This window comes from Typopeltis vanoorti, chromosome 15 (assembly GCF_054136105.1).
Source record: "Typopeltis vanoorti isolate ZY-2024b chromosome 15, IOZ_Tvanoo_1.0, whole genome shotgun sequence".
Classification (NCBI taxonomy): Eukaryota; Metazoa; Arthropoda; class Arachnida; order Uropygi; family Thelyphonidae; genus Typopeltis; species Typopeltis vanoorti.
Genome location: NC_143563.1, coordinates 7312664 through 7330114, shown reverse-complemented (window position 1 = coordinate 7330114; position 17451 = coordinate 7312664). Strand labels below are relative to the sequence as shown.

Here is a 17451-nt window from a genome sequence, read left to right as displayed (position 1 = left end):
AAGTTCGTCTGCTTTTACTGTAATTTCAATTTATTTCCAATTTCTTGTTTTTGCTGTGTGATCGTCTGCCAGTTTGGAATAAACGAATCATAAAAAAAAATTTAGGGAAAGACGGAACAAGTGTTTATTTTTACTTGCATTAGAAGGCTGTATAAATATATACAAATGTATGGCATATACCTATTAACGTAATTCTGAAATTGGAATGCATTTAACTAAACGTCCTGCAGGGAAATCTATCAAAGATGAAATTATTATTATTGATAGATTTAAATCGATTGCAATTTTTTTTTCGAAAATAAAGGTTAAAAATGGATCTCCTCCTTTCGCATTGACCTTCACGTTTGGCAGTAGACAAACTTGAAGTCGTACTTCTCTTCTGCCGCCCTCAGGGCCGGCCATCCTTTCACCAAGATGTCTACTGCCTCTGACCTCGGCACACCCATCTTCTGCAGTGAATCAAGAAATTTCTTCATGACTTCGTGTGAAGTTCGTGCTTTGTGTAATGCTAACTGAAACATATCTTTTCTGTCTGTTGCATCATCACTCACATGACGTATTAATTCTATTTCAGACTTCAAACCTATAATAAAAAAAAAAATGCAGGCATTAGACAAAAAAAAAAAAAAAAAAACATAACCACTTATTTTTGTCATGCTTTATTACTGTTTTATGCTGTTTAACACTAATTACAAACAAACAAACTACAACCTGTTGTCTGGAGAGTAGGCACGCTATGCACTAGGCCAACCAGACCAGCATTTTTATTTTTCACTTTATCTTTCAAAATGTGATGTCACCAAACAAATGAAATTATCCTCAAATTTTTTCTCTATGTCTTCGCTAGAACCTCCAAAAATAGAACTGACTTGTTATTCATTCTATGTAAATATCTTTATTTTTGAAAATTTGTCTTTATTACAAGAGACGTAACTACTGTACGCCCACAGATGCGAGACCCTTCGACACTTCTGCGCAAATCAGAAGAAGAATCCATTCCGATAATAGGGTAATCAATGTGGGATGATGGTTTATTATTACACGTCGGAAAATTAACTTTTCTTTTATGAACATTGTAGTTTTTAAAATGGTAACTATTTTGTTTGTACAGCAGTTGGAAAATTTTACGTATAAACCACGTGATTACGCGTGTTGTTGATAAATTCGCACATCCTGTATTTCTTTCTCCCGTTCAGCATGAATTGATTCTTCTTGGCACGTTGCCAGACTAGGGTCTCGGATCTGTAGTCGGACAGTAATGGAGAAAAACGGTCGCATTGAAACCCAATGCCAAAGCGAAACGCTAGAATTACTTTTTTTTTTTTTTTTTAGAATTAATCAAAATACATTTATAGTTTCAAGAACTGTAAAACAGTATTATATCCAAATACCTGTACTGAATAGCGATTAGATCGTCTGGTCTTATAACTATAAACCGCAAAGAAAAATCACATTAAAAATGAAAATATCTGAAAGGAATTTGGCATCGTCAGCATTTAAAATGTGTGAGCAGAGTTATTCTATGGTTACAAAAATAGACTGGGAGAGGAAGACATATTGATGATAAGATGGCAAGAGAGATACATGGAGGTAGATCGAGATCTCGGTGGATTGATGCAGTTAGAAAAACTAAATAAAAGATCTGGCAGTATTGGAGTTCTAAACGGTGAGATAGTCATTTGGAATAAATTTGCCGCCTTCCATGCACGTGACCGTCTTTGTTCTCGAGGTCATTTCGTTCTCTGTGTTTCTTCACTGACTGTGTATTATTAAAGTACCTCTGATAATGTTACATTAAGCTAGCGAAACGTAGGCCTGTAAACAATTAATTTTAGTTAGCAAATTGCATTCTGCATTCCATTTTCGCGTATTTTTTTATTTTTAGAAACTTCGTCATGAATAGAAACTTTGCCACAGCTACTGAAATTTGAACATGAAAAAAAACGAAAAAAAAAAGTAGCCTCCACGACGGCAAAATCTTTACCAGTCAGTTGTACCACATGGCTGATGATGTGGAGTACTTTTTTTTTCTTTTATTTATTGTTGAGACAACATTCAAATCAGCAAGTTTGGAGTCGGAGCATTCAGAAATGAGTGCTTGAAGCGTTAGCAAATTCGCTGCAGGTTTGGCATTTTGGAAAATAAAAAACATTACGCAATACAAAGCTAAGAAAATGCGGAACTTAAAAAATAATTAAAATAAAAAATGCATTCTTTAAGGAATCATTTTATTTATTAAGTAAGCATATAGAGCCTCTGTAGCTCAGTTGGTATAGGTGAGCCCTTTGGTTGGAAAGACCGGGGTTCGAATCCCGATTATGACGTGAGAAATCATTATCAGGTCTTTTCCATTAAAATGATAAATTTGGTTGTCTCATGCAGGGATGGAGAGTTTTCTCCCGGAAACTCCTGTTTTTCTTCCCTCAAAATAGACAAACCGTCCCCATGAACACACAGATCTACAGGAAGAAATATTTGCCTTTAGGGGGATGCGGCAAAGGAGTGGTGTACGAGTTGCATTAATTCGCCGTAACCCCCGAACCAGGGAACTCTATCCGTCATAAGGGACGAATAGGTTGAAGAAAAAGAAGAAATTTAACAAAAAAAAAAAAAATGGATAAACAATTAAGCTGATAATAATGCTTACTGGATTTCTGCCCAGGACATGGACTAGTTACAACTAACACCATGTTTCAACATAAAAATGTGCACAAATTCAAAATGAAAAGAAGACAAAAGAAATAAGAAAAGTCTCGTTGACTATATGTTATAGTCGATATCGATGTTTTCACACTCTTTTAGGAAAAGTATCCAGAGGATTTGAAATTGGAAGCGATCACTATTTTGTTTTGAGCAGGATAAAATTGAACTTCATATTGAAAAGAAGAACATGTAAGAAAGTTTTAAATCGAATAAATGTTGAGTAGCTGTCAGATGTGAACTGTAGACTGAAATACACCAACATTATTCAAGAAAAACTGAAAGAGTTTGAAAACAGGAACTAAACCTTGGAGGTTCGGTGACAAACCTTCAAGAAAACCCTGATTGATTCAGCCAGAGAGGCATGTAGTGAGGTGTTGTCTGCAAGGATAGAAAAATCAGGACTCCATGGTGGACACAAAAAGTTAAAGAGGCAGTGAAGGAAAAGAAGAGATCATATCAAAAGTTCCTGGCAAATAAGTCAGCTTGTGCTCTTAGAGAATACAGAGACAAATGTAAGAAAGCGAAACACTGTGTAAAACTAGCTAAACAAAAGTCATGGGAGGACTTTGGTAAGAACATAGAAAATAAATATCAAGAAGGCGGCAAAATATTCTGGAGGTTGTTGAAGAAGCTCAGAAATGGAGGAAAGAGTGCTGTAAAAGGAATTGGAGATGATAAAGGTGGCATGAAAACTGAAAGATAAAGATATTCTAGATGTCTGGAGTAATTATTCTGAAATATTGCAAATGAAAACTCCCATCAGGATTGCAGGCAGGAATACATCACTTATCAATACTTGAAATGGAGAAAGCCATCAAAACGTAATATGTGGAAAGGCAGCTGGAGTAGATGATATTCGACCAGAAATGCTGAAGTATAGTGGTATAAAAGTCTTACAGTGGCTACACTGCATAGTTCAAAAGGCCTGGACAGAGGGACGAATTCCAGATGATTAGAGTAGCTCTCATAGTACCCATATATAAAAAGGGAAATAAAATGAATGCGAGAATTACAAGAGGTATTTCCCTATTGAGTGTTCCTGGCAAGATATATGCAAGTATACTTGAGAAACGGTTGAGAAGAATTGTGGAAGAAAAGCTTGGTGAAGAACAAGCTGGATTCAGGCCAACTAGAGCCTGTCCGGATCAGATCTTCATTTTACGACAAATAGTTGAGAAAGCATGGGATTATAACAAAGATCTGTATTGAAGTTTTGTCGATTTGGAAAAGGCATATGACAAGGTGCCAAGAGAGAAGCTATTCAATACGCTACAGTTATATGGTGTCAATGGAGCATTATATCAAGCAGTACTTAGTCTTTATTTGAGTTATAAGTCAGCAGTTAGAATTGAAGGAAGTACAGGAAGATGGTTTAATGTTAAATCTGGTGTGAGACAAGGATGTACATTATCCCCTCTGTTATTCATTATCTATACGGATCACATTATGAAGGTAAGTGGTATTAAACATGATATCAAAATTGGGGATGTTAATGTCAGCTCTTTGCTTTATGCGGACGATGTTATACTTCTAAATAAATCTGCTACAAGTCTGCAAGATTCCTTGACTAAATTGAATAACTGTTGTAATAAATATGGTACGAAGGACAGCAATAAAAGGACAAAGACAATGAAAATAGGCAGAATCGTTGAAAATATCAACTGCATTGTGAATGGAGAACCTGTGGAACAAGTAAAACATTTCATCTACTTAGGCACGATTTTTAGTGAAAGATGGTAAATTAAATATGGAAATAGATAATAGAATTAGTAAAGACAGTATGGGAGGAAGTAAACTGGATAAATGTATATGGAATGAGAAAGGAAGAAAGAAATCAGTTAAAACGCTTAAGTAGCAGTATGCAGGACAGGGTTCAAACCATTTTATTTAATTAATTAGAAATAAATGACTTCATCAAAGACTGGAGACTGCAGATATGAGAGTCCTGAGAAAGATTAGAGGCGTGAACAGATGGCATCAATGGCAATATCATATTAAAAACAAGGATATTAGGAAAGAACTTGACATTGTCAGCATCCTGGAATGTGTTAGAAGAGGTAATCTCAGGTGGTATGGTCACTTAAACAGAATGGGAGAGGAAAGATTAGCAAAACAAGTGTTCTCTGCCAGGTTGGCAGGAAAACGACCCAGAGGAAGACCAAGATGTAGATGGACTTGTACTGTAAAAAAAGCGCCTTAAAAGACAGAAATATAAGATCTGATTGCAGTGTTTCATATATATTTAATACAGATCCCCATTTTCCTGCTCTTATACTAGTTTTAGGAATGTTTCTAATATTCATAAGGACCTACAAGATTGGCTCATTCGTCCACATGCAAGCTATTTCGAGAGTATAGCTGGATTTATTGGAATTCAGTCTTAGGAATTAGTAAAAAATTATCCATCATCGGAGACCATATGCAGAGGTACAAAGAGAACGTGTTAAAATTGTATATGAAAATATCTCCGCTTTGGCCGGATTAAATTTAATAAGTTGGGATTTAAAATGTGCATAATAAGATGCCTTTGTGATTGTAAGTTGGGTTGTCAATCTGCGCGCTTTTATTTGCTAAACAACTCGAACTCTACCGACTGGGATGAAATTAATGAATTATTTTTATTTGATTTGATATGTTGAATTAAAAAAAAAAACAGCTCATAACTTAAGTTACTGACAGTTTACTTGGCCGAATAGATCATTCTTTATATTATTATTATTCATAACCGGACCGATTTTATTGACAAAACAATTCGAAATTATAATAATAATTTCTCCATGTTGATGGCATTTAAGGAAATCGAGTATTATCGCTATTAAAATATGTTGAGTCGCATTTAGCTGAATCATTTTACCATTTGCAATAAGTATTAAATATCAGTTCGCGCGTGTTAAAATTCGTCTGCTTATTTCACTTAGCGCGTTCTTAATGTCATAGCGAGGAGATTTGTTTTCTAATTCTGAATTCTTTATTCTGAATTTCATATTCTGCTGAAAAATTTTGAGTAATCGTATGTGTGACGTAAGAGTAACAGCTCATCTTAGATACCATGATGCATAAAGTTACAAGTTATGCATCATGATTACTGTGCGACCACAAATGCGAGATCCCTCGACACTTTTGCGCATGACAGATGGAGAATCCATTCCGATAGTGGGGTAAGCAATCCGTTTCGTGGGATGAGTGTTTATTATTCTAAGTCGGAAAAATTAGGTTTTCTTTTATGAAATTTCTCGATTTCTAAGTGGTTAACATTGTGCTTGTACAACAGTTGGAAAATTTTAACTTTAACGCACGTGATTTCGCGTGTTTGGTGATGAATTCGTACATCACCTTATTCCTTCCTCCCCTTCAACATGAATTGACTTTTTTTGGCACATTGCCAGCGACGGTTCGCGCTTCTGTGGTCGAATAGTATATATATATATATGTTACGGTTAAAGTGATAAATCTGTTGTTATTAATAATTTCCGGTTAAAGTGAATAATTTACGAGAATTAATCACTTTAACCGGTTAAAGCGAATAATTCCCAGAGGAATCTGGTAAATGTAATAAAAACATTTATAGGTTTTATATATAGGTTTTCATTCTCAATAGAAATTATAACAGCTTAGGTTAGGTTAGTTTATAATGAAAAAAGTAAGGAAAGTACTTCTGCAGTCAATGAAATCAGAAATCATTATAAACTAATCTAACCTAACTTAACCTTTATCGGTTAGAAATCATTATAAACTAACCTAAAACCTAAACTAACCTGGATGTCGCATGTCGAACCAGAGTGTAGTCGTAGTTTGTTGTGGGCAGATTAATGGGGATGAAAGATAAACGTTCTTGTGGGCCCTAGCTTAATGATTGCGGGTAGATGAATGGGGATAACAAATAAAAATTGTTGAGTGCAGATGAATGGGATTGATAGATAAACGTCGTTGCTGTTCCTCTTTCCTCATCAATGGAGAAAAACACTGATAAGTTCCTCTCTGATTTATCTGTTATCCCCATTCATCTCCCCACAACAACTTTTATTTGTAATCCCCATTTATCTACCCGTAATCATTAAGCTAGGGCCCACAAGAACGTTTATCTTTCATCCCCATTAATCTGCCCACGACAAACTACGACTACACTCTGGTTCGACATGCGACATCCAGGTTAGTTTAGGTTATTAGTTAAGTTAGGTTAGGGTAGTTTATAATGATTTGATTTCATTGAGTGCAAAAGAAGTACTTTCCTTAATTTTTTCATTATAAACTACCCTAAGCTGTTATAATTTCTATTGAGAATGAAAACCTATAAACATGTTTTTATTACATTTACCAGACTCTAGGAATTATTCACTTTAACCGGAAAGTGATTAATTCTCGTAAATTATTCACTTTAACCGGCAATTATTAATAATAACAGGATTTATCACTTTAACCGTAACACACACACACACACACACACACACACACACACACACACACACACACACACACACACACACACACACACACACACACACACACACACACACATATATGCTATAAACAGTTATCTAAAACAAATAATTTAGACAATTATTTTGAACAGATTCATCATTAAATATTCTTTGATTGGCCTGTTTGGGTTAGTGTCACTTCTAATTGATAAAGATAGTGTGTTGAATAATTTTGTGTATTTCTTCTTTATTTGATTTATTATATTTTATATATAATAAATCAAATAGTTATATTACTATTGTATTTTATGCCGTTATAACTACTAAAGAAAACAGTGCCACACATGTTTCAATAAAGAACCGGTATCTCCTCCCTCCCCTCCTCCTCACAAGTTTTGTCTAAATTATGATCAGCTAGTTGGATGATGTTGACCCCCCCCCTTACCAACAGCGGACTATTTTGCACCCTTCTTCCACGTGCTAAATATTTGGAGCAGCTGGCTTTTATAGAAATCATCAACCCAAGTTAGTTCTCACCTGAAAATACACATTTTTAATTAATTAATTAATTAATATGTTGCCCTTTCGATTGTTCAGTTACAGGAGCGGATTAAGCTGGCTGGGGTTCCCTGACAGTAACATTTACGGGGCCCCTAAAAAGTATTTATATATGTATACACTACAAAGAGAACTAGGGCTTCCCTATAACAAAAAATTAAAACACAATATCACGTGATTTAATATTTTCATTTCGAAACATTGCAATAAATTTTTCTTCATAATAACTTCGAGCATAAAATATATAAAAATTAAAGTTACAACAAAATGATAAAATATTTTAAGAAAAACAGAAAGAAATTATTTAAGCCGGTGTCAAATTTTCCTGGATTTTTCTCTAGCAAATTTATCAACTATTTTCGAAATATCGAAAGCTCGGGCCCCTGGCAGCCGCTAGGTCCGATACTCGCTTGATCCGCCTCTGTTCAGAAATTCCGGGAAATCTAAAAAGATTCAGCTGGAAATCCTTTTTTTTTTTTTTAAGAAGCTTCCGTTTAGTAATAATGTGGTTCAAATAAAGAGAGAAAGAGACTGATACATGTGCGGGAATACTCCGTTAGTTGGTTCGATCACAGGTAGACTCAGAACTGCGATTAACGTGAGGAATGATCCATGTACTGGTTGAGTAATTAACCGATAGAGTTACGTAAACGGATGTCGTGTGAACATCGAGACACTTCAGTGGAGTGACTGCGAGCCAACAAGTTCGTCATGCTGTTTGGTTCCCATGAAACACCTGCTAAAAAGGCGTTATCTGGTCTAACGTCGACAAGGTACGCCATTTTAAGAATAATATTACTGCGATCAATTAGCTTTCTTAGCATTAATACTCTTTTTCTTTCGTGTGGGTGGGTGTGTAGCAGCTCTTACACACCCGCACTTACACACATCAGAGCTCTTCATCCCTTGCTAGGGATGAAGAGCTCTGAGAACACCTTTGCGATTACCATACTTCTGCATGATTTTTCCAATACACCATCCCCTCATTAAGATGAAGAGTGGCGTCAAGGGTGAAGAACTTATGAAGAGATTATTCTTGTTAATCGAGACAGGATTGCGAAGAAGTGTACGAGGCCAGTTTTTCTTCTGCGATGGTTACAAGAGAGATGCTTGGATCTACAAACACCGGATCTACAAGACCTATAATAAAAAAGGACTAAATCTTACCTCATAGACAGAGGAGTAAGACAAAATTTCATTGTATCCGCTCAGGGTTTGTAGTTAATATAGAAAAGTCAAAAGAAGTTATTTAAAATAATAATAATAATAAACTACAGTGATGCAACCCATCCTGTGCAACTATTTTTGCAAAGAACCTTGAGGAACCGTTCAACTTTTGAAGGAAAAAAAACAGTATACTGCAACTTAGCAGTTGTTGTGACTGACAGACGACATTAATCATTTTAAGCATCACCGTTATTGATTGTTGCATATGGACGCTGCCAGGTCATACTAGCCAATGGTTCAGGCATGTGCGTCTGCGCATTTCGTAGAGAACACCAATCGTTATTCGAAACATCCTGCCTGGTTATAAACGGATATTAAATGTTTGCATCATCACCCCCCCCCCCATATTCATCAGACAGCTTCCGCTAATGAAAATGTGTGAAGGGAAACATTTCAAAAGCTAGCATGTCATACTGGATCGAAACAATGCACTTTTCGCACTCTCTCCCTTCAAAAGAAAAGTTATTACCTAACTAAACTTGAGTGATATTTTCATATTACACCTTGAATCAAACACCATATTGCGAAATATGTGCAATAGCAGATAACACACTTTAATCCAATCAGCGTCACAATATCGAAAGACTTCTGTTGCATAATAAAGAATAATGTTTCCTAATGAAGACAAATACCTCCACACCCGATCTTTCGCCACGATTGAATCAAATTAAAACAGATGAGAAATATTCCATTCTCAGTAAACACACACACAGTACTCGATTCAATGTTTTCATCTTTAAAATAAAAACAAGCTTCAAACTCCGATAGAATTTCATAGCTGACTACTGGTTTGATCATAAATCTCATAAGTATGATAAATGCGAACTCTACGCCGTCGGTATGAAATGCCCTAAGCATGAATACTGCAGTGAAAACATGCTGTTGCCTGCCGGCAAAGAGATCTTGTATAAAAAAATGTATGTAACTTTTTTTTTATGTAGGAAGGTAACAGTTATTCCTACGTAAATATAAAATAAGTATTGTTTTTCTTATATGCATACTGTAGGAATATAAAATTCTCCACCATTTGCATCATATTTTAAATGGATGACAGAATGTAAGTGGGGGATATAAGTAAGGAATGCACTTACTTTCATACGGCGACTCTTTAGGATTAAGTAGAGCTGAGAGAATGAATAACGAGAGAGCTCCAAACATTTTTGACAGTATTTTCTACCGTTCAAAATCGTAACCTGAAATTAAAACTTGTTTTAATATTAAAGCAGCAGAATTATGCAATATTTTAAGTTTCAGCGACCGCCCACGAATATTTCTCAGTTAAGTATTACCGTAGCCTTATGCCGTAAACAACCTGCCCACTCCCACCCACTTCAGACAACCGGAATATCTTAGTGTTTATAATGACAGGAAAATCTATGCATTACTAGTTGTCCACGATCTGCAAGTGCAGTTTCACGAAGTTTTATTCGTTTTATTACACTTTTTATACAAGATTTTAATTATATTTAGTTAAAAAACCATTTCTACTTAATGATCATGACAATATAACTTAAATTTTCGCAATTATGTTCATATGTAGGCAAATTTTTTTTCTTCAACATCGTTATTCAAGTATTTTTCAAATGGATCCATAAAATGAAAAATAAATCTCTAACTATTTTATTAAATTTAAAACTAACAATTATTTTATTATGCAAACAAGTTGCTAAAGAATTTGTAACATTATTATTATTATTATTATTAATAACTTAATGAAACACAATATATTCGTTTAAGCTTCCAGTTCAGCGACGCATCAAGACATTCCAAGTTATTTTGTGTGTGTGTGCGTCGCGTGCGCGAACTTCTCAATCAACGGCTGCAGTGGAAATCACACCTATTAAACATAGGTTTGATTTCGTAGCTTCCCAACATAGCAAAAAAAAAAAAAAAAAACTAATAAATAAAAACCAACTGGTGTTATCCTCAGATAAGCTTACATATAAGCTTCGAGGCTGGCTGAAAGCTGAGAAATTAGTTTTCATCCTAGATTTAAAAAAAAAAAAAAAATCCAAACCCAATATATCACATTTCAGTGCTGTAGGTAGTTATAGCTCTTAAATATACTAAAAAAAATTTAAATATATATATATAACTCATTGTTAAATGAATAAATGCTGTATTATTATTACTATTATTAATACATTATACAGGGAGGGGGGAACGAAAAAAAAATCTGTACGAATTTCATTGTTACAAAAAAAGAAAAAAGAAAAAAAAAGAATTAAGCCTGTTGTAAATAGATAATCTTATGTTATAAATATGTAATCACAGTATTAATCATAATTTTAATTAAAAAGAAATTGTATATATGTAAATAGGCTGTATAATAATAAGCTATGATATTAATATTGAAATATATATATATATATCATAGCTTTATATATTAAAAAAAATCAATATACTCTACATTTTGTACTGAACAGAAAATGTAACAGTATGCTTTATTGTATATGTAAATACCCTGTATGATGATAAATAAAATGTTATTACAGTTCAAAAATAAAAATAAAAATAAAATAAAATAAATTATTATTATTATTATTATTATTATTATTATTATTATTATTATTATTATATGAGCATCTCCATGGAGTCAGAAGATTCATCCCAAACTATCCCCACAATATCTATCGTACCTCCTCTTGAACTCATTGACAGACGAAGCACTCACAACTAAGTCAGCATTCCAATCATTCACCACTCTCCAAGCGAAAAATCTAATCCTCACACCCTTGTTAACCACACTCTCATTTAATTTCCAAGGATCACCTCTTATATTTGAACCATTATCCCACTGCTGAAATATTTCCCCTGCATCAATCTTATAAAAACCCTTTAGTAACTTAAACGTTTCTATTATATCCCCTCTTCTCTGCCTATCAATCAACTTCTGTGATCCACAAACTCTCAATCTACCAATGTGGAAAGTATTCCTTGCATTGATAAGGAACGCTCCTTACATTCACTCACCAACTTGGTCACTCGCCTCTGAATTTTTTCTACCACTTCTTCATCTTCAAGGAATTCAAGCGACCAGACACAGTAATCCAGATGTGGAAGTATCAACGCCTTATAAAAGGGGAATAATAACTTCTTTATCTCTGGATGTTAGTGTGTTCTTCAATAACCAAGTAATCATATGAGATATCTTGGACACTGAGCAATATGCCTTCTGAACTTGAACTCTCTATCCACCAATACCTCCAAGTCCTTAGCCTAATCAATCTCTTGGAGTACAGTTCCATCAATGTAGTACACAGCTTGTAATCTTTTAATTCCCAAATGCATAACTTTATACTTTTCCACATCCGTTATCTTTTGTCCATACTGTCAGCTTATTTAAATCATCCTACAATAGCTTGATTAATTATTGCGCTACCCAACTTTGCATCATCAGCAAATAACTGAATATCTCCCTTCAAGTCATTTCCCATATCATTTCTGTACAAATCAAACACTAATGGTCCAAGCACAGAGCCATGTGGCACACCACTGGTTGCCTGCTACACCTAGCCTCTGCTCCTCCATACACTACTTTTTTTGTATTTGTCCATGAGCCATTCTCGTATCTACATCACCAGTTTAATATCCATCCCCATTTGTTGCAATTTGCGTAACAGTATTCCATGGGATATCCTGTCAAAAGCCTTAGCAAAATCCAACAGTATCATTGTGCAGCCATTCCCCTTGGTCGAACTCATCACTCCATTATAAAAAGAAGTTAATAAATTAGTAAGACAAGATCCCATAGAGTATAATATTCTTATCCACCTATTCCTGAATTCTGTCTATAACCAACTTTTCCAATACTTTTACCAATACTCCCGAGATGGTGATTGGTCTGTAATTTTCAACCGCAGTCTTAGAGCCTTCTTCTTTCCATTCCCTAGGGACCTTACAAAAGCTCAGAACTTAAGTTAAAACAACCAGCTAAGAGGCATTGACAATTCCCTTGCACATTCACCTAATACCTGTGCTGATATCCCATCCAAACCTACAGCAGTATTTGCAATTAAATTCTGCAATATCCTAAGCACCTCGGATTCATAAATATTCATATTCATTATCAACATATTATATTGATATTTGCGTAAGGAGTTGCCCATTATTAAATGTCAGTCTTAAGTAATAACTATTAATTGTGTAAATGATCAAATTATAAATATTAATATAATAATATTTATATATTATTTAAAATGACATATATATATTTATTTATTTATACACAAATGTCTAAATGTAATAATAATAATAATATTATTATTATTAATAAGTAAACGTTCAATGAATAAGGTCAATTTTAAAATATAATATAAAGGTCAATAATATTTCATTTTTATATATAATTAAAAATCGTAATTAATCCATAACTTTGGGTACGCTGTTAAAATATGAGAAAAATCTGAAAAACCATTCTATCATAATTATAATCGGCAAAGAGAGAAAGGGTAAGTATACACGGCATATGATATGCATTTTCATTTCCATAGAAGGCTATTTTAGGCTAAGAAAAAAGAATATTAAAAATCCTACTTACCGATCTCTTGTTCGTGCGTCTTCCCTTATCCTCGCATACACAGATTCTCCTTAAGGTATAATTCAGTTTAAGTGCCCAAACGACAAATTGCTGACCATACTTTTTAGAGGTTAGAGATCGTTGTTTTATTTTTGATGTCTCACTTTCAAGGTCAAAAATCGTGCATATCCGAACTTGTCAATAGGCGGAAATGATCTTGTGACTCAGGTAGTGACGTAATTTTTAATTTACTAGAATTTTCTCCCTTAGTAACCTTGACACTATTATTATTATTATTATTATTATTATTATTATTATTATTATTATTATTATTATTATATTGTAAGAATTTGTTTCCTGGATTTCCGAAAATAAAAAACTTTATTACTTAATTTTTTCTTTCGGTAGGTGGCACTACCGCTGATTATCGTTTGGTAAGTAAGTGATTAATTAATAAATATTAAATCAAAAACACACATTGTAAAGCAAGAAATGAGATAGAAAAACATATTTATTATCGAACTGAAAATATGTGTTGCAAATAATTTGAACAAGAACTAGTACATATCATTATATATTTACGCTTATTATACACAAGCAAGAGCACGGAAAAATCAACCTATTAGGTTACATAAAAATAACTATATTCTGGTAGACATTTTATACTCAAGAAATAGAGAAATATTTTTGAACTTTTAAATTCAGAAGTAAAAATTATTTGGCACATGGGAACAGTGAAACACTTCTCGAGAAATGTCCTTTTTTTATTTAAAGGAGAAAATTGTTTCATTATTCTAAACCAATATGTAAATTTGATATTTAAAGATCTTCCATGATTAGTATGGACATTGGGCAAATCCAAATTAGTTGTATCCGAAGAAATAAACTTTTTAAATTGAAAAAAATGTACACAATTTTCCGTCAGTAATTTCTCATTAAATCATGGTTGCAATCGCTAAGAATTCGTCACTTTTAACCCCAGCGAAGAGGCTGTCCAAGTGGTCTGCTTCCGCCTCTCGAAACAGCGCTGACGACATCGGAATTGGACCCGATGTCGCTTGAATCTTTGAAATGTTGAGGTGGCCAGTGAGCAAATATGCTCAAGACTCTCTTGGACAATCTATTACGACTCTGTGCAGGAATCATAATTCTTGGTTCTTTTTCTGCATCGCTGTTGAAGTCACTTTTGTCCTGATAGATGGCGCCACTGTATCTCAGAGACTCTTCAGGAAAGAGATGTTTTATCTGGTCATCGACAGCTCTGGAGAATTGAAGGGCAGGATGCCATGCATTAACACATAATATGCTCAGGATGACGACAGTGGAAAATAGAAGAGGGGATAATCCTTTCGTCTTCATATCTATAAATAAATATATATTCATTAGATTTCACAGACCTAATAAACGCTGCTTTGGATAAAAAGAGAATAATATTGTTTTTATCGACCTAACAAAAGCGTTTGATACACTAACACACAAAACCTTGTTAACGAAACTAACACATATCGGAATCGGAGGTTGTATACTCCAGTGGTTCAAAGCATGCATGAAAAACAGAAGCACATCACACGTATAGGATCAGTGCACAGCAAAGAAGTACCAGTAACCTGTGGGGATAGAACAGCTCCAAAAGGAGCTATTCTATCTTCCATTCTGTTTAACATATACACGCAGGACATTAACCAACTTCCACTAAAAAGTAATATCTTCCAAAACTCAGACCAGACGGCCACAAAGACTATTCACAACTACGCAAACACAGCTCACACAAATATGCAACACATCAATCTGATCACCAACTGAAAACGGCATATAAACAGTTAAGTCGACACCTGGTTTGTCGTGGATACTGAAAAAATCCCACGAAACCACTGCAATCTAATATCATTCTCAGATGAGCTCAGTACGAGCTTCGAGGAATACAGCAGAAACGCCGCCAGAACAAACAGAAAAAAAAAGTTAAGCGTAGCGGTGACAAAAAGAGTCATGGAGATTTATCAGAAAAGAATGTTTTCAGTACAGGAAAACCTCGCTTAACGCGAATTCGATATGCGCGATAATCAGATAGCGCGAGTGAGTGAAATGATACTATTTCCCGCTTTAAGCGGGTGATTAATCAGTTAACGCGATTTTTTTACGTTATGCGAAATTTGTTTGTTGCCAATCTGCATCGAGCGGCTGCACTTTTCAATCTAGCAGCCAGTGGGCAGTGCAGCGGGCAACAGTTGATTCAAAGCTATCATCCCAAGCCCACGTGCGATCTCTGTTCTCTTGCTCAATCACTTTTTCTTCATTTTGTTTTAATTTAGAAATTTTGTTGAAATCTATAAGGCTTTGGTTATATTTAACCCCTGATGTGGAAAAGAGAAAGACTGATAAAGAAAGACGCAGTAATAAAGGAGTATCATTTTCAGCCGTGTGGCAGAAGTTCTTGCCTCATTGTGCAAATGACTTCATTGGGTTTTAATAACCCAGCTTTTAATAACATTAGTAAAAAAAAAAAAACAGCACTGTGGAAAAGAACTTGGGTTTAATGAACTAGACAATGAAGATGTAGAAACTTGCTCGATTTCCATTCAGAACAGTTAAGCGAGAATGAACCCCTTCAACCAGAAGAACAGTTTGCATATGAAGAAGATAAGGAGTGCGAACAAGAAGAGAATGTTACGACTAAGAAGCCAAATGCAAAAGAACTTGAGGCTGGTTTTCAATTATATTGAGTATGCTGAGGAAATTTTGTTTGATGCTAATCCTGATATGGAACGAAGCTTCAAAGTCCGCCGAAATCTTGATAAAGCGATCGCCAGCTATCACAAATTGCATGACAAGGTGAAAAAGTCGAGCACGATTCAAACATCTGTACTTAATTTTTTTTTTTTTTTTGGTGAAAAAGTAGCTGAATGAAATGTTTGGACATTAAATAAAAATTTAAGCAATTGATTTTTATTAACTTGGATGATCTTATCGTCTAATATATATTATACTTTTTTTTTTTAATTTACGCTAACTGACGGATGAATTATAATTATTCCTTTTGTTTATTGCATTCGCTTAACGCGATGTTGCTTAGCGCGCATTATTGATGGATTAATTAATCGCGTTAAGCGAGGCTTTCCTCTATTTTGTACTGAACAGAAACTGTAATATATATATATAATTATGCTGTATAATAATAAACATTGGTATTGATAAAATATTATATTATCAATATTTATATGCAATTCATATGTATATGTAATATAAATTTTTATGGATAATACGAGGGGTTTCCGGTAAGATAACACATTTTTTTTTCTTAATAATGGTGAAAAGGAATGAGATAAAACACGTTTCACAGATATACACGTTAATAACCTTCAATAAGACCGCCATTGCAGTGTGGCGCTACTGTCGCCAACAGCTATCTGTGCAAGTGTAGTCGAAAAGAAGTGTGCGTGATGTTTTTTGCATGCGAAAGGTGCTTCGCCAAGTGGCATTCACCATGAACTGGTTGCTGTGTATGTCGAAAAGGTGATGTCAAAGCAGGTCTCATTTTGGTGTAATGAATTTAAAGTGGGCTGTGGTGACCTTGAAGATCGACATCGGGCGGCGGGCCTTGATCGAGCAACACAGACTAGAACATTTCGCAGATTAATGGCATCGTTCTTGAAGTCTGTGGAGTGAATCTGCTTGAAATTGCACAAGTGGTGAACTTGAGCAAGACAACTGTTTAGAAATTGTTCAAGATATCCTTGACTTTCGGCTGGATTCCCCGACAATTGTCAAAGGAGCACAAGGCTTTCAACAGATTCTCCAGACACATGGAGATGTGTCTGGAGAATCTGTTGCATGCAGCAAAAAGGAGGGGGGGGGGGGTTCTCGCTCGCCTAGTTCACCAGTGGGTCATAAATTTATCCCGGAGAGCAAGCAAGACTCCATGCCCTGGAAACATCCACAGTCTCCAGTGCGCAAAAAATTCAAAACTGTTCCCACTGTTCGAAAAGTCATGACGAGAGTGTTCTGGAATCGCCAAAGCGTTTCTGTTCA

General features: G+C 34.8%; 2 protein-coding genes and 1 long non-coding RNA gene across 3 annotated transcripts in view; 1 reads left to right on the top strand and 2 right to left on the bottom strand.

Annotated features, from left to right (window-relative positions):
- The window catches only part of LOC150098335 (uncharacterized), a 214604-nt gene that overhangs the window by 35836 nt on the left and 161317 nt on the right, over positions 1-17451 (top strand). The window contains exon 3 of the long non-coding RNA XR_016549516.1: positions 13834-13859. This is a non-coding gene — a long non-coding RNA (uncharacterized LOC150098335). The remainder of the gene's footprint in view (positions 1-13833; positions 13860-17451) is intronic.
- On the bottom strand, positions 101-13617 carry LOC150098337 (uncharacterized). The gene is made up of 3 exons (XM_090405605.1): positions 13447-13617; positions 9998-10099; positions 101-583 (listed from the first exon to the last, which is right to left on the bottom strand). The coding sequence occupies exons 2-3, from the start codon at positions 10062-10064 to the stop codon at positions 339-341; spliced, it is 312 nt and encodes a 103-aa protein (XP_090261731.1). The 5' UTR covers positions 10065-10099; positions 13447-13617; the 3' UTR covers positions 101-338.
- The window catches only part of LOC150098336 (uncharacterized), a 124368-nt gene continuing 120835 nt past the window's right edge, over positions 13919-17451 (bottom strand). Inside the window, exon 2 of the mRNA XM_090405328.1 lies at positions 13919-14786. Within this exon, the coding sequence (XP_090261454.1) occupies positions 14398-14786 (389 nt within the window). The 3' untranslated portion in view covers positions 13919-14397. The remainder of the gene's footprint in view (positions 14787-17451) is intronic.

Excerpts from the sequence above, each read along its gene's own strand:
- LOC150098337 (XM_090405605.1), bottom strand. The coding sequence starts at position 10,064 with ATGTTTGGAGCTCTCTCGTTATTCATTCTCTCAGCTCTACTTAATCCT. Across the intron at positions 584-9,997 it reads TAAAGAGTCGCCGTATGAAA|GTTTGAAGTCTGAAATAGAA; the intron begins GTAAGTGCATTC and ends TTTTTATTATAG.